Below are 19,551 nucleotides of genomic sequence, written 5' to 3' on the forward strand. Positions count from 1 at the left end.
AACTTAGGCACAGAGATATATCCATTTCATTTTACTTTTATTGACAAGCTTTCAATCTAATCTATGCTAATATGAATATGCTTTTCAACTAACTCACTGAACTTGAATATGTTTAGGAAAACTTCAGAGGTTTGTAAATTTTCTTTTAAGGAAAAACAGTGAAAAAAAATGTAGGAAAAATTACAAAGTTTTTGAAAAAGAAAGGAAAAGAGGATAAATTGGCATGTCTGTAGTAATGCTGAAAGTCTGTGACAGGGTAAACATAGTTGTGACAGTCTTAAGATATTTGACAACAGTTCTCCAGAGATAGCCAGGAATTCTTTCAAAAAGCTGCTAACAGATCTTTATTTTGCCATGGGTGTGTGAAGAATTGCTGGAGATCTAAACCTGAGGGAAAAGAATTACACCATTAACTCCCTCTCTCATTTCTTTTGGGTGCATTGAAACATGCACAGAAACATGGAATTAGAGGGGTTCAAAGGGTCTCTAAGAGATAATTGAGATCAACCCCCCTGCTAAAGTACTGTTACTGGAGACCATAGATAAACCTTTAATTCCATACATCTATAAGGTATTCATACATGTGTATAAGAATTCCCTGAGCAGGGAGCTTGCCAGTACCCCCACCGAGGGCTCCACTGGATGTGCCGGGGAGCTCCTCCACATCCGTACCTGCAGAGCTGCCAGAGGATGCGGTGCTGGGGCTGAAAGTCCCCTGGTGGGTGGTAGTGGGACTGAACAGAGCTGTGGGCCCGTCCTCCTGTTTGTGGGTAGCACTGGGGTCTTCAAGGCCCAGCAGCCTCCAGGCCTCCTGGCCACACAATCTGCGGGTGGCTTCGATGACGATGTCAGTGAATGGTGATGGATCCCGGCACACCCTGAGATCTGCACCACGGCATCCCTGACCAGCCCAACCTGGCATAGGTGTAACACTAACGTGTACTGCAGCCAGTTGATTTGGCACCAGTGCAGCACCTGGATGTTGGACAATTTCTGCAGCCAGAGCAGCACCGGGTCGAGGATGTCTTGTCTTTCCCTGAAAAGCGCTGCCCGCTCCTCTGGCAGGAGGCCGCCACCCTCTCCATCTCTGCAGCCATCAGCTCAGCGGATGATGATGGAGTGTGTGCAAAAGATTCCTCAGCACTGTCAGGGTCAGTGGCAGTGGTGGTGGCAAAGCCAACGGGCACTATCAACGCAGGCGGGGAGATGATGCACTCCATGTACTCGTCGCCTCCCTGCACACAGACCCGGATGGTCTGCGTGGCCGTCCTGCACAGCTCACAGCTGTCCCTCAGCCTCGCCCACCGCTGGATGCAGCCAAGGCAGAACGTGATTGCATGGAATCACGTAGGTGACGTCCTGTCGCACATGGCGGCAGATGGAACATGTCCATGCCTCTTTGCAGCCATGGTCTTCTCACTGCAAGGACTGGGAGAACTGAGGATGAGTTGTTCTCCTTCACCGGAGCTGCAGTAGCGGTGTCTCACTCTGCAAGAGGAGGAGAGGTCATGTCAGCACCCAGTCGCTCAGTCTACCCAGGGAGCTCTCCTGCTTTCTTGTATCAGAATGGTTCTCCTTCATTGTGTTAAACATACATCTTATATACTGTCCACTTCAAACAGAAATTCCTTGTTCCTCTAATAGTTCCTAGTCATTTAATTGGTCCTAGCTTCTCCCAAACAACAATGGTAAAGAAAGGTTTAAAAGTAACAGGATTAAGAATGCTTATCAAAAGAACCTCCTATCTACCATCAGATGCGAACAGACACTTCTTGCTCTTTGTCTCACACTCCAGTCTCCCAGGGTTTCACAATGATGGGGACTATCAAAGAATCTGATAACCTCTTTGGTGACTTGCTCACTGTTACATCTTCCCCCACATAAACACACCAAATTCTCCCCCTTGTTCAGATACGTTGTCATGTCCTATTTCATTAGAGCAGCAAGAAAATGGACTGCGCACACGTCAGTAGGAGGGACAGCATGTAAATGAGTTCCTGGAAAAATAACAATAAATATGTTAATAACTTTTGGAAATCTTCTGAACATGTGTATGCTTGCCCTGTAACTTCCCAACGCTTCTGTCTATCAATGCACATGATAGGAGGAGTGATCCCCCATGTGCCCGGCACTGAATAAACACATACCTGCTTTATAACCTAGTTCTGGTTATAGAGTTTGATTCTGCACGTCACTGTGGAGGTGTTCAGGAAACATTTAAAAGTCATACTGAGGGATATGAATTAGTGGGCAATATTGCTGGTAGTTGAATGGTTAGACTGGATGATCTTGGCGGTCTTTTCCAACCTTGATGATTCTATGTCTTCCTACATAAAAACTTACGATGGCCTTGTTAACATGGCAAAGGAAATCTGATTCACTGTATAAGTACAAGCAATCAAGCTCTATGATCTCAATCACGAATTGCAGAAGTTCTGTTGTGTGACCATTAAGGTTTTTATCCCAGTCTCTCTTCAGAAATCTGTTCCATGACCTTTCTCTGGCAAATAGAAACCACTCAAAAACACAGCCTAAACTTTTTAACAGCCACTTGTTCCTGTGTCAGAACTATTCTTCAGTTTCTGCCATTCTCCTGTGCTCACTTCCCCCTTATTGGAGCAGGAGACTGAGTAGCGCTGTGAGAGAAGGTACAGACAATGTGCAGCGTATCAAGTCAATTTATGCTGAACTAAAGCTTCCTCTGTTTGCCTTATTATCTGCTCCTCAGACGCAGTGTGCCCCTGGCTCCCCATTAGTCCTCCCAGCAGTATGTCGGTGGCACACCCTTCATCCTGCACCAATGCCCTCGGGGGTCTTCTTCTATCTGCCCAGACGTGTGATGAGATATGATGCCACCAGTTCACAACGCAGGAAATATCTGCAGGGTGCATGCTTTGCTCTGTGGTCAGTGCATCGGTACAGCATATACTTAATCACAGTGTCTCTCTTGTGAGGTTAAGGAAGGAAGAAAAACAAACATACAGCGCTGGCAGGTGAGAGAGTCCTGAGGGATGAGGGAGCCGCTTCATCTTCAGTGAGGGCACAGACACTCCCTGTTCCTCAGGACAATCCCTCACCTGTTGCCTGAGAATAAATAAGAGCAGCCTGGGAATGGAGTGCCGTGTCCACTTTCCTCCCACTGCCATTTCTCCTGCATTCTCTCTCGGCATCCCAGAGAAGCTGTGGGTGCCCCATCCCTGAAGGCACTCGGGGCCAGGTTGAACGGAACAGACAGCCTCGTCTGATGGGTGGCAGCCCTGCCGACTGGATGGGCTTAAAGGTCCCTTTCAGCTTAAGCCATTCTGTGATTCTGTGTGCAAAGTGTGCTGCTCCTTCTAGAGAAAACCTACAGACTCCGAACGTAACCAATTGCAATAGGGAAGAATCTCTTTTCAGGGAGCACAGCGGCACGGGAACGTTTAGAGCCACGGGCTTTGAAAAAGTTATTGCAAGTAAAGGGGGAAGGAACAGCCCTTTCGAGCCTCCGGGTCACTCACGCAGCACCAGTTTGCAGCTCCACAGCGGCGCGACGGGTCGCGTCTCGCCGAAGCCCAGGACCCCGCTCCCCGCCCGCAGCCGCCGCTCGCTCCCCGCGTTCCCTACCTCTGCGTGGCGAGGGTCGGCACCACGGAGCAGAGCAGCTGCCCGTCCTTGGCCGCCACATCCATGACATACCGCGGGCGCACATCTGCGGAGGGAGAGGAGAGGGGGATGGTGGTCGCAGCACGTTCCCACCCGACGCTCCCCGCCACGCCGACCCCCGGCAGCCGGCAGCGAGCATGGTCGCGGCTTCGCTCTTTACCTTTCAGGCTGATGAGCCGGCTCACAGTGGGTGCGGCACTCGGAGAACAGAGAAGAAAGGCAGGAAGACTCTGCCCATCGCTTAAAATGAAAATGAGGCAAATGGTCGATGTCAAAACCATTAACACATAAAAGATGCAGACTTTGTCTGAGAGGAGGAGCCGCAGAGACCCAAGGAGAGTGGAGGACCATCTCCATCAGCAACACTGTAGTTTTAAAATCCGCGCTGAGGCTGTTTTATTAGGTGTCGGTGGACAAAAGGTAGACACCTTTCCCTCACTGAAGTTTAGGCTCTTGCCTTCTGTCTTGCTTCTTAAGACCATCTGTTTTTTACAGTAGTTCTCAATACAAAACATGTCCCTCTTCAAGTTAACCCTATTTTGCACAACTCCTTTGCAGATGAACAAGTACCACACAGAAGAACTGTGCTTCAGTTAAACTACTGTTGTGGATTTAGCTGTGATTATTTGAGCAGTGTTTGTAGCCCTAGATTATATCATTTGGAACATAGGTACATCCATACTTCAATCATCTGGCAACCATCCGATGATTTAGGAACAGAAGACAAGAACCTTGTGCCATATGAGATGTCAGAAGGGCACACACAGCCCAGGCTACCAACCAGTTACTACAGTCATAGAAGTATAGGAGCACAGAACAGTAAAACTGTAGAATCATATAATAGTTTGAGTTGGAAGGGATCTTTAAAGATCTTCTATCCAGTCCAACCACCTGCAGTGAACAGGGACACCTACTGCTCAGTCAGGTTGCTCAGAGCCCCAAACAGCTTGACCTTGAGTATCTTCTGGGTTGGGGCAGTCCTCTGTGGCATACCTTTGGATATGCCTCCTGATCCCAGCCTATCAGCTACTCTTTCCTCCTGAACTCTGTTTCAGCCCTGTTGTGTAATCCTGTGTGCATCCGTATTGTTCTTTAAATAACTGAGACCTAGAGCAACTGAGACCAGGATGCATAATGGGAAAGGCCTGCCTTCCTGCAGCTTCAGTGGATGCAAGTGTTATTATAAATGATAGACTTTGTTCTGTTTGTTCAGAAATAATAACAAAAAGAAAACAAAATGAGGCACAGAAACTTTCTTCAAAAACAACTGTATTTTCTTCAATGGTTTCCATCATTACCCATCTCCAGCTTCATAAGCTGTTCCTCAAACTTTTGAATGTCTACTTGATGCTTCATTAGGAACTTTCCATTTAAATGAAAAACAGGTATGTCGTATTTGTATTTATTATACCATGCTGAGTTCTCTGGAAGGGTAATATCCACCTCCTGCAAAATAAACTGTGACAGAAAAGAAATATGTCAGTACTTACCAGACAGTGGAAAAGGAAACTGGCTTGTCTTTTGATCTAGATTCTTTTTCAGAAATGAAACAAGGTTCACTTTGAAACGCTTTTGGATTTATTTTTCTGTGTTGCACAAAATGGTCCATTTTGTGTCAACACAATGTATGCAGCCATGTTCCTCAGCCATCTGCAAAGGACTCACTCTTGTCCAGAAAGGTACTTCTGATCCCCTGTGCAGAATCCCCCCCTCTGAATATTAGTTACAACAAACATGCAGCTGGCAACACAATAGCTTTGTGTCAAGCAATCCAGTGCAATACATTTCAAATGCTACTATTAACAATTTCTTTCCCAGGCAAAGAACATTAAGAACTGTGCTTAAACACCTGCTCCATAAGAACTGTGAACTCCTTTCAGACAGGGAAACAGAATTTACAAGTGTGGTGGTTTTAAAAACTTTTGCAATTTATGATGGTTTAGTTTGCCAGCACTTATTTGAGTTGCACTGTCTCAAAATGTTTTCTGGATAAAGAATTTTATGGGAATTAGTGCTGAAATTGTCTTGAAGAGGTCACCCATGAAGGAATAATGGATGCAAATAAATCCAAGCAGTTTTCTTCTTCAAAGAAAGAATCCTCATGAACTACTTTTTCTCTATATAACATGTGTTCAGTATTACAATACATTACCCTTCTCTTATATGGCTCAAGCACTTCTTTTGCTTCATCACAAAGAGGGCAAGGTTTCTAAAGGGGAAAAAATGAGACTGTCATAAAGCACAAAGTAAAACACACAAATTAACTGTAAAGTACATAACAGGCAGGTGTGATCATTACTGTAACTGTGGCTTCCCTTCCCCGTTCCTCTCATGTCTTAAGGCTTTCTAAATTTTTATCCTTGCAGCATGGACAAAAACAAATTACTCTTGCTTCACCCACAAAAAACATACATTTGCTGTTATTCCTTTCCTTCACACTTAAAAATCTTTCTAGGGCTTCTTTAAACATAGAGTTAATCTGAAGTAGCTATTTCTTACTTCCCATATGTACATTCATTTGGATTAAATATTCTACTTTCAATTCAGATCCAATCTGAACTGTTTTTCATGCACAGACATGATGCTTTCTTATGCTCTGAAAACCTATGCAAGGTGCTAAAGATCAACATGTCTGAGTTTTAGCTTGTAGCTTCTGGAAAGACAGATATACTACAGACCCCAAATTGCATATCAGTAACTGATAGAAAGGCTCCAGAATCCTGCACATCTTCACATCAATCCTTCACATCCATTTCAAAGAGACAGCCACTTTATAGTGTTATTAGGATGTTCTCAGTCTACCAGGTTTGTGGTAAGCTTTATAACAGTCACACAAAAGCATGTAAAAAGCTACACTGATTCTTAGCAAAGAATACATTTTTTGCTCCTGCTCAGATGGCAAGTGTTGATACTGCAAAATACTAATATGACTGGCACTGGTTTGGAATCACACAATGAACTAACTCCACTAACACTGAAATCTGTTTAAATGGTCTACTTATATTACCATACATTTTTCAGTCAGCATTTTTCTCTTCCTCTTTTCTTTTTATTCTATAAAACAAGAGCAGCAATTAGTTTTAAAGCAGTCTGTCTTCTGCTTTGCAACTGCCAGGGATATGAGAGATCTCTGAAGATAAAGCAGGCCCTTAATAACAATTTGTGGAAGGCAGCAGCTCACAGATGACCATACTTGCTCATCACACCAGTTTTCTACATGTGTTTAAGAATCCTAACTGCCTGTGCCCCAGTCAAAGGTTTATTTGCATTTTATTCCTGTGAGTGCTTTGAAGAGCCTATTTTGACTGTTTATGCTTGTCTTGAGCAGATTAGATATGAAAACTAATTGCTGATGTCCATTTCCAGGATGAAACACACACAGTTAGAGAAAATTTTCTAGTAGAAAATGGACCATGGTGTCACTGAGACTGAATAGCCCTGAAATCTCCACTTGCTGCTTGTAACTGCTTGCTTGTAAGAGGACTGTGCTGTAAAGTCAAGAGTAAAAAACACCCTAAAAGCAAATGAACAAAACTACACAAAAGGTCAAGCCATTTCATCTAGGATTTGTGTACATTGATGCTTCATTCTGAAAACTATTTTTACCTTGGTGAACAGAGTCAGCACTGGCTTATTCGTGCTAGCTGAACAGAGCTGCCTTCCTAGTAGACTGGAGGTACTTGCTAGTTGCACTGTTCTGCTCAGAAAACAAAATATCATTGTCCTGCTAAGGCAAAAATAAAACACATGATTTAACTGTTTTGTGCTATAAGTAACGAAATTCAATTTTAAGCTTAAGTTCTTCAGTAGCAGTTCTAAAATATACGATCAAACTGTTTGCCCAGGATGTCCACAGGATCAGCATTTTAATCAGAAAAACAGGATGCTCTGTGGCAGAACAGAAACAGTTTGAAGTAGTGCAGCTCCAGGAGCAAATCTTCATTAACCAGTACTACTACTAAAAGAGCCTGGCAGGAGATTACAGACTTTGGCTGGATGTTTTCATAAACAATCTAAGGACTGCATAATCTGGGTTGCCAAATTATGCATAACTGGAAAATGACATTAAGGCCATGATGTAATGCCAGCTGCACAATGACTCAAAGAAATAATGGGATTTATGAAATGATGCCAGTCTCAGCCCAAGCTCCAGATGTGCTCTGCTGAATCAACTTCCTATAGCCTATATCCTGGGATGCTGGAAAAACAAGGTGTGAGACTAAAACTAGCCATTATTTGGACAAGATAAGTTAGCTGTACAAACTTTACCTTAGCATCAGTCACTGACAGATAAGTACGGCTGAGTTTCTCCCTAACTCTGTACTATCAACGACGTTATTCTGAGTCTCAGCTCTGCATCACTGACAGATTCTTGCCATGTCACTTTATACACAAAACTACATACACATTTAGATAAGATTATGCATTACATACTGTTTTCTTTCCATGAATGTATATACAGCCCTGAAAATGAAATCACTATGATCAGACAGGCATGTACACACTGCACAGTGATGCAATATTTCACTCTGGAACCTCAAGATGTGTTTGATCAGTCATGAATGCTTGTACAGAACACTGTGACACCGCACAGAGCAAGGCCTGTACGACCTGGGCCTTCCATCTCCTTCACAGCCGCACCACGTACCCGCCCCACCTCCCAACACCAGCAAGCCACACTCCGCCCCCGCCACGTCCACCGCGGCCTGCCCCGCTCCCTGCCCCTCTCCGGCCCCAAGCAGGGCTGCCCGGCGGCAACAGGCCTCCCTACGCCTTCCTGCAGCCCGTGCCGCCGTCACCCAGCGGGCCGAGGCTGTGCAATCCCACCTGGCAGAACCGAGGGTCGGCCCAGCTTAGTGCGGCCTCCATGTAGGACGCGCAGCCTCAGCGTGAGCCGCAGCACTGCGGGGCCCTCTGCTGGCGGCCGTGCTAAGAGATACTGGGATTAGGGTGCTGTGACTGACCAGTTTTGGCAGATTTCTGATGCATCATTGTGGACTGTTGAGCACAAAGTGACTTTGGATTTTAATATGTTGGTTATGGGTTATATAGCCTCCTTAATAGCCTCCTGTTATATAGCCTCCTTAATGTTTGAAGCCATTTGAGCAGAAAAATGTTTCAGATGAAGAATTTAACGCTGTAGACTGTGAGTCACTGCTGCTTTGCTTAGGAATATGATGAGTTGCTGTGCAGCATGGTATAAAGTATGTTCTGAGACCTGGATCCTCTACGGCCTATGTAAGTGAAGGTTAAATGTCTACTTGCATATGAACTTCCACTACCTGTTAATCCAGTGATCATCCAAACATTAAGTATAGCGACAAATAAAATACATTTTGCCTGTGAGTGGCTGGGACAGCACTTGGACTTTAGCTTTACATCTGATAATCCATAATGGAGCAGTGCTGTGATGACTGCTGTGATCTCTGCACATAAGCTTACTGAGCATCACCAGGACACTCTGTTTACAGACCATGCCACAGCCCATTGGAAATCAGCATGGCTCTTTTCATCCTTTTCACAGAGCTTTGGGTCAGACCATTCATTTGCTTAATGGTACTGGAAAAAAAGTGCAGTTATTAGCTTAGAGTGCTAAGAAGAGTTCAACCTGCTTGTGTTTAACAAGTTTTTTTTTTTTTTTTTTGTGGTAACATCTCCTTCACACAACTATTTGTGGGTAGTATTTGTAGAATGTTCTTTTTAATGAAATCTAGGATGAGCACTAGCTTTGTCTTCGATGTATTGTAAGGCTGCTGTGATAAATGGCTGTTGTAAATGACACATCACTCTCATTTCCAGGACTGCACAGCTGAATAAGTGGGGACTGAAGTAACATTTGTGTAGTTTTGGTCCATGTGTCCTCAGTAAATTATGTAATGGTCTCAGCAGTCGTTTTCCTAACTAAAAAGCCATACTGTTTCATTGATTACACACAAACGACATCTGAACAAGCAGCAGTTGTCTGGCATTAAGCGAAGATTTAGCTTTTCTCCTATACGTTCCTATCTTTTTCCCTAGAAATGTCGTCCCATGTTTTCTTTTTTGGTTGTTGTTGTTTGTTTGTTTGTTTTAATATAACAGAGACATTTTATTTCTCAGTACTCCCTCTTTCTTTGCCATGTGGTAACTGTCCCTCTGCTGGCATAATCCATGCTGTGGCCCATTATCTCAGATGCCATGGATATTTTGGATAAGTATTTTGTGTCATATAATGTCTGCAGTAACGTGTTTTCTGTTGATTTAAAAACACTTTAGCTCTAGTAGGGCTAACCACTTATCTGATATGTGCTTATTTAATCATTGGATAATCCCATTTAGCTTCTCACCATGTAATAAAAGCTATGTGTACAAGCTATATTACTAAGGTGTTGTGCAGCTGCCAGAGAAGCCTTAGAATCTTACTCCTTAGGAGGGAATGGAAGCATCTGATTCTCTATACAAAACTAGCTGTCAAAACTGTGTTGAGTTGTACAATCTTTATTGGCCAGACAACAAAATAATTTGGAATGATGGTAACCAAAATTCAGTTCTGTGATGCTGTGTGGATCACTGAATGGATCTACTGTCAAACTGGACTCAAAACTAATCACAGTTTCCTAAAATACCTAATAAGACCTTATAAGTCCTTATAAAGAGATAAATGACTGGTAAGAGTCATCACATAAGATATTTAAAAATTGAAATCATGAGTCTAGAGACTGAAAAAGTTTGCCATTATAAGGCCAAATAATAAACGCTATTGAATATTATGCAGTAAGTACTAAGAAAATTTAATAGAAAATCTATATTCCCTCCTTCTTTTAGTGACACCTTGAACCTGTCTGCCAGTACAGTAACAACTCCAGTTCTGTGGCATAACATCTTTGCAGTTAAATTTGTACTACTATGAGGGCTTCTTTGAAGGTAAAGATACCTGCTTGATTGTTTTGGCTCATGACATCAGAGATTACAATTCTTTTAACAAGGTGTCTGCAAATTTCCTTAAAAGGCAAATGAATCAGTAATTTCTGTTGATCAAAGGGAGCTGCTCCCCACCAAAGCCATTTCATTTGAAACATTTTAAAAACTGATTTAAATCCAGTTACTGCAGACCAGTTCATCTTGAAGAAAAGCACTCAGTGATGCACATCAGAGCTGTTGATGGAGTGAAAGGAAGAAAAAGTAGCCTGGAAATTGCCTGGGACACTCCTTACATTGTACTCCACTCCTCTGTTGCTTCACTTATTCTGACTTTCGCTTCTACTTTTAAATGATTTTAATTGCAGTCGTAACACAGCTCATCATTCGTCAAGGAGAGTTATCAGGATACAAAACAATTATTTGGTGGGGTTTTTTTTGTTTGTTTGTTTTCTAATTGCATTTCTAAGTACGATTTACAGTATTTCCTCTTGTCCTGCAATAGAAATTAGAAAAATTTAGGCTGTTTGATGGTGAGAAGAGCGGCACCTTGTGGCACCTTGATTGACTTTTTTTTGCTTGACTATTTCAAGGCCCACAGTTATGCCTGGTACATGCTGTTTGTTATTAAATACATATTAAAATATCTCATTAAGTTAGATTTCCTTTTAGAAACCTTGATCCTCTGCATATGAGATAGAGTATATTCTAGGGAAAGAATATGACTCCAACTTGGAAAAGTTATTTAAAAGCAATAAGTTTCACTAACTGATGTGAGACACAACAAAGGATGCAGTTGTTTACTCTCTTGCCCTACTGCTTTGCTTATTCTGTGTAAGCCAGTCCTCAAATCACTACAGCTTCTTTCACTTCCTTCACAGCTGATAAAATGATGTGCTAGTCTTAATAACCGCTCCAGAGACTGAGACTCTTACTTGTGAAGAAATGGAAACATCATCATGAGTAGATACAAATTTTTCTGTGCTTAAGGGGGTTCAAACAACAGAAGTAATGAATTTTGTTCCAGAATCACAATATATACCTATAAATCCAGGTATTAATCGTGCAATATAAACAATAAGATATATTTCTTGGTCAGTAAAGTATACGTAAACCACCCAGAGAAGTACTAAAGATAATGGCTGGATTGAGTTTGAGTGATTTTTTTTTTATATATGGATGAAAGTAGGGATTAATAAGGGTATGTTGCGCAAAAGCAGACTAGCCTGTGAAATACTTATGCAGAAAGTACTAGACTGAAAAAAAAAAAAAAAAAAAAAAAAAAAAGCAGAAACAGAAGAATTCTTAACAGGTAATTTGCATATTGCTTTGCCTCATTTATTTATTTTCAATGTTCTTATTAACGTTAAATCACACCATAGCAGCCTCAGGAATTTATCTAGAATGTGTGTTGAGTTTTACACTCAAACAGCTCTACAACCAACAATCAACAGCCTTACCACTCCCCTCTTTTCCCATCTCCAAATGCTGTGGCATTTGTCCTCTCTGCAGGAATCATAGTGAATAAGAGCTGTGCACAGCCTTCCGCAGGGCTTCTCCTCTCCCCTTCAGCTCTACAGACGGGGAATAATTGCTGGGGGTACTGCTAACTTTAAGCACTCAGTTATTATTTCTGAGCAGAACCACCAGGTCACTGAAGCAGAAGGAGAACACACTTTCTTTGTTCCCAAAACCAAACAGAACAGTCTATCCACCCTGTATTTCAGCATGGAGTGACAGCAGAAATGTTTCACCTGTGCGTTTGAACAGCACTTCAGGATGAGCCCTGTTTGGGTTCATTGAGTATGGGCAGTTTCTGCTCAGGGCCAAAACCAGCCTTTGAGATATGAGGAACTCCATCAGGACCTGCTGGTCTGTGCTGTTGCTCTGAAGCACTGGTCACCCAAATGGATTTGGAGGTTCAGAATTCTGAGCTCCAAGGCTAATGTGGGAGCTCTGCAGTGCTGCCATGCATGAAAATGTGCTTACGTTCTCTCACAGCATCTCCCAAACAGCAGTAACCAGAGCCAGCTCACATCCAGCTGACCTTACCATCGCTCACACAGACAATACATTACAGAACTTAATGAAGAAGTGATGAACATACACATAATGAATGAGAAATACAGTCCTCTTGCTGTGGTCTTGCTATTATTGTCATAGTACTCCAAACTGAAGTCATAAAAATGATTTGGAAGAGGTCTTGCATCTCCCCTTTTCCACTTCCGTGGGTGTGTTACTTTGTCAAATGTCTGCTGATGGGGGACAAAGGAAAATTAGTTGAAATACAATGTGCTCATACAGATCAATTTAACAACACATCTCTCAATAGTACAATTAATCCACATCTTTTAAAGCAAGTTTCAGAAAAAGTATTTCTTAAAAGGTGATGAGGACTCTATTTCTGGACCAACAAACACTTTTAAAATGCATATTCCATACTAATCTTGAATTCTTATCTAATACAAATGAACGGCCATCTGCAAATTCAATAATATCTGATACTACTGAAAGGATCAAAGGAATTGAACTGAAATAGATGCAAAACAGGTTTCATTTTCTATTCCAATAGTTTAAATAAAATGGAAATGAAACATAAAATAGCTGCACGACTTAAAAAAGGTGAATCAAACAAAACTTCCTACATTATCTTTGAAGCTAAGCTCGTTCCTGAGATACCTCAACACTAACCAAAGCACAGAAGGATGGTCAGATAGAGCTGCTCTTGATTCAGAGCTGAGCTTCACTGGGGTGGCTCCTAATGTGGCACACCTACTAACTACTGCTGGACATGCTGTTAGCTGCATGGACCAAAATTCCTCTTCCTGCTTAACATGTGATGGAAGAAATCACAGTTTCTAAGTATCCCACAGAATAAGACCCACTCAATCTCAATACAGCATTTTCTTTTGCTGAACAGTAGCTGTCCTGGAATCCAGTGTTACGGCTGGCATGAAAGCAGAGGAGTGTTTGAAAGGAAATTTCAGCATTATAAATAATTTCCCAACTGGTGGGAACACAGCTGAAAATGTTATAAATGCACCCACTTCAAAATACCCAAGCGTGTGGAACACGGAGCCAACCACAGCTGAGCTGTTTCCTTGTGGATAGGAGGAGAAACACCCACCACTTCCTCGTCAGGAACAGCACTGCCCGTGCAGCACTGGGCAGAAGGTGATGGCATTGCTCACAGGCAGACCATTCAGGTATGTGGACCCAACATGCCGCAAGGCACTTCAGCTCTTCCCTTCCTGCCCTCTTCCTTTTCAATGGACCAAAGGGGCTCTCATGTCTTTGTGTTCATGCCTAACATCCTATTTGACCGCGTATGATCTTTAGTTCTTTCCAGAGAAAGGAAAACAAAACTTCTCTTCATCAGGACATACGTTCTTCAGGAAAGCACAGCTGGATGAAATATCCAAGGAAAATAAACCACAGTAACCAGCACTTGAATTGAGCACAACCAAAGCAAATAATTGAAAAGCTCTCTTTTCCGTGAAGTTACATTAAAAACCTGCCAAAGCATTACTGCTTGTGAGACAAAAGCCAGTAAAGGACATGAAATGGACCTCAAATATGTACATAACTTGGTAGGGTTAACACCAAAACAAATAAGAAGAAGAAAAGGAGAAAAACAAACAAACAAACACAGAACAAAACCTGTATCAAGGCCCCCAGACCAGTCCTTTGTAGAAAGCAGCAGTTATTCAAATAATATTTCTGAAGTGTCAAGACAGAGGTCCACGTAAATCCAGGTCAGGTCTCTTTGCCCACAGATCATACAAAAATGTGACAGCCACAGATCTGGGGTCAACTTCTCTGTTGTTCAGACAATACTGTCCAAAATGAGCCCAATGAGAAAGAACCACTCTTGACTCTTTCAGTCCCTCATCCCTTTTCGTACCAACAACAGCATCAGTCAATATGATAAAAACATATAAGGAAAGTAACTGCTTTGTTTTGCTGCTCATTGAACCACTTAGGTTTTCCTAATATTTCACCTTCATCTCCAATTACAAGGAAATTACTTCCAATTTCCTACCCTTGCTGCCACTGTAGGGGCAATTCTGGCCCTTGACTAGACCTCTTCTGGCATCCCTCATGGGTTGAGAGGGGGAGAGATATCAGGGTCTGCCATTTATTGTTGTTATTGCACAGTGTTATGTGGGTGTTTTGTCCTACATCAGGAGATATGGTTGAAGAGAATCCCTCCTTTGATTTCACCTCATGACCTACAATCCAGACATTTCAAATAATAACTTAAAAGTTTTCCATACTCAAAAGAATGTGAATCAGAAACATCATACAATTAATTTTTCCTGGGCAGTCATAGAATGAGGCTGGCCATTATGAAGAGATACTTATGTGGAGAAATAGACATACATATATAGAGATTATGTGGGCCACACACGCACAATATAATACTTAAAAATAACTGAAGTATTCTATAATTAAGCCTCACTGGTTGAAGAACATTTGTGCTACCAGAAAGGTGCAGACAAAGTAAGTCTCCTCAGAATCATAAAACCATGTCATAAAATCATAGAATGGCCTAGGTTGAAAAGGACCATAATGATCATCCAGTTTCAGCCCCCCTCCTATGTGAAATGTTGCCAACCACCAGACCAGGCTGCCACATCCAGCCTGGCCTTGAATACCTCCAGGGATGGGGCATCCACAACCTCCTTGGGCAACCTGTTCCAGTGTGTCACCACCCTCTGAGTGAAAAAAATCCTCCTAATATCTAACCTAAACCTCCCCTGTGTCAGTCAGTTTGAACATCAACTGTGAACAGTGTTATAATCTTTGTCTTATTAAGGAGGTCAAGTTCAGATGGTGGAAATGAAAACATGGTATTGCTCTACATTCGAAATGAGTGAATGTAATGCTCCAAAAGACGATGAAGTGGTGCAGGCTTTTAGACTAAGAAGCAAGAACAGGCTTGTAAAGTAAATAATGCTGGCTCTGATCAGCATTTATGTTGTCCATCTCTAAAGCTTTAATCCTGATTATACAAAATAGTTATTGGCTTCAGGCTGTTTGAAGACTTTGGTTCAAAGTGATACAAAACCAAACTAAAACAGAAGGAGAGAGATAGAAGGAGAAGCAGTTACCTGGTAGAACATCACCACATCACTTGCTGCTAAGTTTGTTTGTTTTCTACCTGGAATGCACATTTTCATGACAAACATGCTAAAGAGGAAGCTGCCTTCAAATGAGCATTTAGGGCCATATTCTTACAGCACAGTTCCTCATTCTTCTGCCACTTCCCTTAAAGAAAATGAGACAGTCTACAGAAGAGTGTGCTTCACACTGCAAAAGAGGATGAGGAATATAAAGCTCTTTTCTTACTATGCCGTATGCATTCATTTGGGGTGAACAAACGATGAAAGGAAACCTCTTCAGCTTGTAAGAGGTGTCAAGAAGTAACACAGAAATGGCGTAACATTTCTTTTTTTGGCTGAAGCCAGAGAATGAATATGTGAAGTTATATTTTTTCCTGACACCACAACAGCAGAGAACAGCACCATACAGCTAAATTACAGACTTACCATTACTTGAAGAAATTGTGCTGTTTTAAAACACTAATCAACCAGCCCTAAGGCACATGCACAGGTAAGAAACAAGTGGATATATTCTTCCACGAAGGGCAATGAAGTTAAAAAAATCAAAGCAACAAGACTGACAACCTCCTTCTGTTCATGAGATCAGCTTCTTTGGCAGAAAGAAGGACTTTCTTTGGACTGAGTGATCTTTTATGTCTTTTCCAACCTTGGTGACACTATGACTATGATAGGCGCAGAGAGGAGCCCCTCGGCAGCCCGCAGGGGTCGCTGCTCCCTGGGAAATAAGCGCAGCCCGGCCCTCAGCAGCCGCGCCCGCTGCGCCCAAACCGGCCGCTCCTTGAGCAGCATTCTGTTTATCCGGGAGGGCTTCCTTGTGCATCAGCTAATTGGGCAGGTTATCAGCTCTCCTCGCTATTTAAGATTCCATTTTATTATTATTATTTTTAATGTTGAAAGCGTATCAGCGTTTGTTTGTCGTACAGAAGCCGCGCAAGGAGAAGGCGGCGGGGGGCGAGGGGGAGAGAACAGCGTTTGTCAGTCTTTCCGAAACTCTCTTCTGCAAGCGGCGATTGCGCTGCTACAGGCAGAATTTTCCTCCCATCGCTCCAAGCTGAAACTTCAGTTACGAAGCGGGAGTTACCCGAAACATCCATCTCTACTGTTATAATGCGTAACTTCAGAGAAGTGAGGATGTCGTAGTGCCGAGCAGTGCTAGCGAGGGGCACGGGCGTCTGCCTGTCGCTTCTGGGACCCGTGAGCGAGCTCCGGGGGAACCGGGACAACTAAATCCCTCCATCACTCGCTTGGAGAGCATCCATCCTCTGTAAGCTCTCACCCTCTGAGTTTTACTTCGTTTGAGAGCGGCCAGGCAGGGGCTACTGGGGGGGGGGAGCAGCACGGGGACCCTGCCGGTCTCCATCCTTCCAGTCGGTGCTGTTGGGACGGTGCCCCCCTCGCGGGCGGAGGGGCCGGGGGCGGATCAGGGCGTGATGGAGGGAGGGAGAGGGAGAGAGACGGAGGGAGGGGCTGCGCCCCGCCGCACACACCGCCCCTCGCCCTGCACAGCGGCATTGGGGACCCGGCGGCGGAGCGGCGGTACCCAGCGCCCACTCGGACGGGGAGGGCGCCCGCGGACAGGTAGGAAGCGGCGACCCGGCCCTCCCGCAGGTGCGGTGCGGGGCGGTGCGGGTGTTAGACTGTCCGAGGCACGTACTTGCGCCGGGAGCAGGCAGCATCCCGTGCGTTGTGGGGTGAGCCGGGACGTGGAAGGACTCTGGGGCTTGGAGATGGGTTCTGTCTCTCTCCCGAGCGGACGCTTCAGGGTGCGGTGCGAATTAGTAAGAGGAACACAACGCTTCTCAGAATTCAGGCACACGCTCATGTGAGCGAAAGGGTGTTTGATTTGTAAGGGTCATTGTAGTCTTCGTGGGAAGTTTCTGACTGTCCTGTACAGGGACTGGAACTGTGGCATCCACTGAGAGACAGAGGTGTTTGTCTATGTATGTAAATAAGCATGACCTGCACGTAGAAATGTGCACATCTGCTTAGCAGCTTGACTTCTTTCCAGCATATGTCTTTCAGCACGAGCTGCCCAGAAAAAATGTTGTGTGATGTCCTGTACATATTTTCCTTTGGCTGCATTCATAGCAGTGTAAATATTTCCATTTTTTTATCCTGTTTTGTTTGTTTGTCTCAGCCAAGAAACAGACTCAATCTAGAAATACAGGCACAAGTCAATTAAGGAGAAAAACAACAAAAAAAAACCCACCCCAAAACAGCTGCTTTTCATAGAATGAGCCAGGAGTGCAGCCTTATTTGTAATCTTAGGAATTACTTAAATGTTGCAGCCAATCGCTGAGTAGTTTCCTGTAGTCAAAGCAGACATTTAATCTCAGTATCATTTAGAGCTCTGAAGTTTTTATTGGGTACCAACTTCTGATTACACAGTATTTAAAGCCTCTGTTTTGGATATGCTTTCTCAGGTTTGTAGCTAAGCTTTGGCAGCAGCAGTTTAGAAAGCAGATTAACATAATGACTCTATTTAGGAAAAGTGTTTTTATCCAGAAACTTAGAAGGAAAAAGAAAAGTCTGGAGAGTTAGTTTATTTCCCAGTAGATAAGTTGCAGGCTGATGCTGGAGAGCTTTCTCAGACTGAGCAGAATGTCTGATAGGAGACTGAAACTGAAAGCTGGCTTCAGGATCCAGTTTCCTTGTCAACACCCCTAAATGGCACTTGTGCTCAATAGCACAGTAATGGAGGAAAGCATACATGATTATCTCTGTGTCCTTGATATGCAGCAGGGTGCAACTGGCCAAACCAAAGTCAGAACTTAGGAGAATGGCAGACTGGATGAGTGAAAAAAAACGGTGTTGGTTGAGACTCTGTGGTCCTGCAGATGAAATGCAATGATAAATGAGAACTAATATCATGTCAGAAATACCATCTGAGCAGGTGTGCTCAGGAGTTTTTAATAATCTGGACAAACAATGCAATTTAGGCCTGTGTTCCTATTTGTTTATTCATTTAACTCATGTGCCTGTACAGCTTTGGAACACAGAACCTCAACTTGTACAATCTATTTAATTTTTTTCTAGCAAAGGCAATTGCAATCACCATATGTCCTTGTCACACAAACAAATCTAAATGCAGATCGCACCCACAGGAGGTAGATCAGTTGCATCATGTTAATATTGATTGTTAATAATGCTGTGCAGACTGCACAACTTTGCATTTGACTTCTTCGGATGATGTATTTGTTAGTCTGTAGTGTTATGAGTTTAAAGAGGTCTCTGGTAGGAGATGAGCACAGGGCTGGGAGTGAGTTTCCTGTGTCTTGCTCACTAGTTCACATCACAATCTTGCAGAAGAAAAAATAAATAAAATAAATCCCAGCTGCTTGCTGCTCAGTGACCTGTGTGCAATGAGTTGGTTGTGTCTGTTTAATTTTCCTGGAAGTCACCTACCAGAGTTGCACTGTTCTCCAGAGGCAAAGCTGTGCTTACCAGTTTTGACTCTCCAAAGCAGCACCAGTATACTGAAACCATGCTGCCTTAGCACTAGGGATGTGGTTTCACCCCTTTGTGCCCCCTAAGTTTTGCCCTTAGCTGCAGTATGTGTGGCTAACATGTGTGCCTGAACAGCAGCTGGGAGTGTGGTTTGTGTCTTCAGGTGCCCATGGGTCTCAGTGTTGAGTGAGCAGCCTCCTGTCTTGCAGACTAGTAGAGAAGTTTGGCTGATGAGCAGTCCACCAGCAGCCTTCATAACCATGTTTTCCACAAAAGGATGTATTGTGCTATGTGGGAGCATGCACCCAGGGAAGCAAAGGCACTTCAACAGGAGCAGTTAACTCAGCTATGCAAAGAGCACAGGAACTACCCATTAACGTACTTAAGTTTGATTAACATCTAATGGAGTTTGGAGTGTGTTTACTGCAGCTGGTGAAGG

At 43.3% G+C, this 19,551-nt stretch overlaps 3 protein-coding genes across 8 annotated transcripts in view; 1 reads left to right on the top strand and 2 right to left on the bottom strand.

Moving 5' to 3' along the window:
- Positions 1-20: 20 nt before the first annotated feature.
- On the bottom strand, positions 21-4,749 carry MARCHF3 (membrane associated ring-CH-type finger 3). Of its 4 annotated transcripts, XM_032441505.2 has the most exons (3): positions 3,803-4,749; positions 3,604-3,688; positions 21-1,488 (listed from the first exon to the last, which is right to left on the bottom strand). In XM_032441505.2, the coding sequence occupies exons 1-3, from the start codon at positions 3,921-3,923 to the stop codon at positions 1,344-1,346; spliced, it is 351 nt and encodes a 116-aa protein (XP_032297396.2). In that variant the 5' UTR covers positions 3,924-4,749; the 3' UTR covers positions 21-1,343. The 4 variants fall into 4 exon arrangements, 1 of the variants encoding a protein (XP_032297396.2); XR_014939385.1 differs by lacking the exon at positions 3,803-4,749 and having other exon boundaries at positions 21-1,997; positions 3,604-3,796; XR_014939386.1 differs by lacking the exons at positions 3,604-3,688; positions 3,803-4,749 and adding an exon at positions 2,148-3,596 and having other exon boundaries at positions 21-1,997.
- A 145-nt stretch (positions 4,750-4,894) lies between these two features.
- On the bottom strand, positions 4,895-8,548 carry CZH5orf63 (chromosome Z C5orf63 homolog). 2 transcript variants are annotated; one of them, XM_015849715.3, is made up of 4 exons: positions 8,470-8,548; positions 7,249-7,366; positions 5,795-5,851; positions 4,895-5,100 (listed from the first exon to the last, which is right to left on the bottom strand). In XM_015849715.3, exons 2-4 carry the CDS (start codon positions 7,360-7,362, stop codon positions 4,921-4,923), a joined length of 351 nt encoding a protein of 116 aa, XP_015705201.1. In that variant the 5' UTR covers positions 7,363-7,366; positions 8,470-8,548; the 3' UTR covers positions 4,895-4,920. The 2 variants fall into 2 exon arrangements, with proteins under 2 accessions (XP_015705201.1, XP_015705202.1); XM_015849716.3 differs by having other exon boundaries at positions 7,249-7,369.
- A 7,924-nt stretch (positions 8,549-16,472) lies between these two features.
- The window catches only part of MEGF10 (multiple EGF like domains 10), a 90,443-nt gene continuing 87,364 nt past the window's right edge, over positions 16,473-19,551 (top strand). The window contains exon 1 of one of the 2 annotated variants that reach the window (XM_015849712.3): positions 16,473-16,929. The gene's annotated coding sequence lies outside the window, so the exon portion shown is untranslated. Of the gene's footprint in view, positions 16,930-17,096; positions 17,244-19,551 lie in introns of those variants that run through there. The other variant, XM_015849711.3, reaches the window with a different exon arrangement.

Source organism: Coturnix japonica, chromosome Z (genome assembly GCF_054131305.1).
Source record: "Coturnix japonica strain WE chromosome Z, WE-NBRP24, whole genome shotgun sequence".
NCBI classification, from domain to species: domain Eukaryota; kingdom Metazoa; phylum Chordata; class Aves; order Galliformes; family Phasianidae; genus Coturnix; species Coturnix japonica.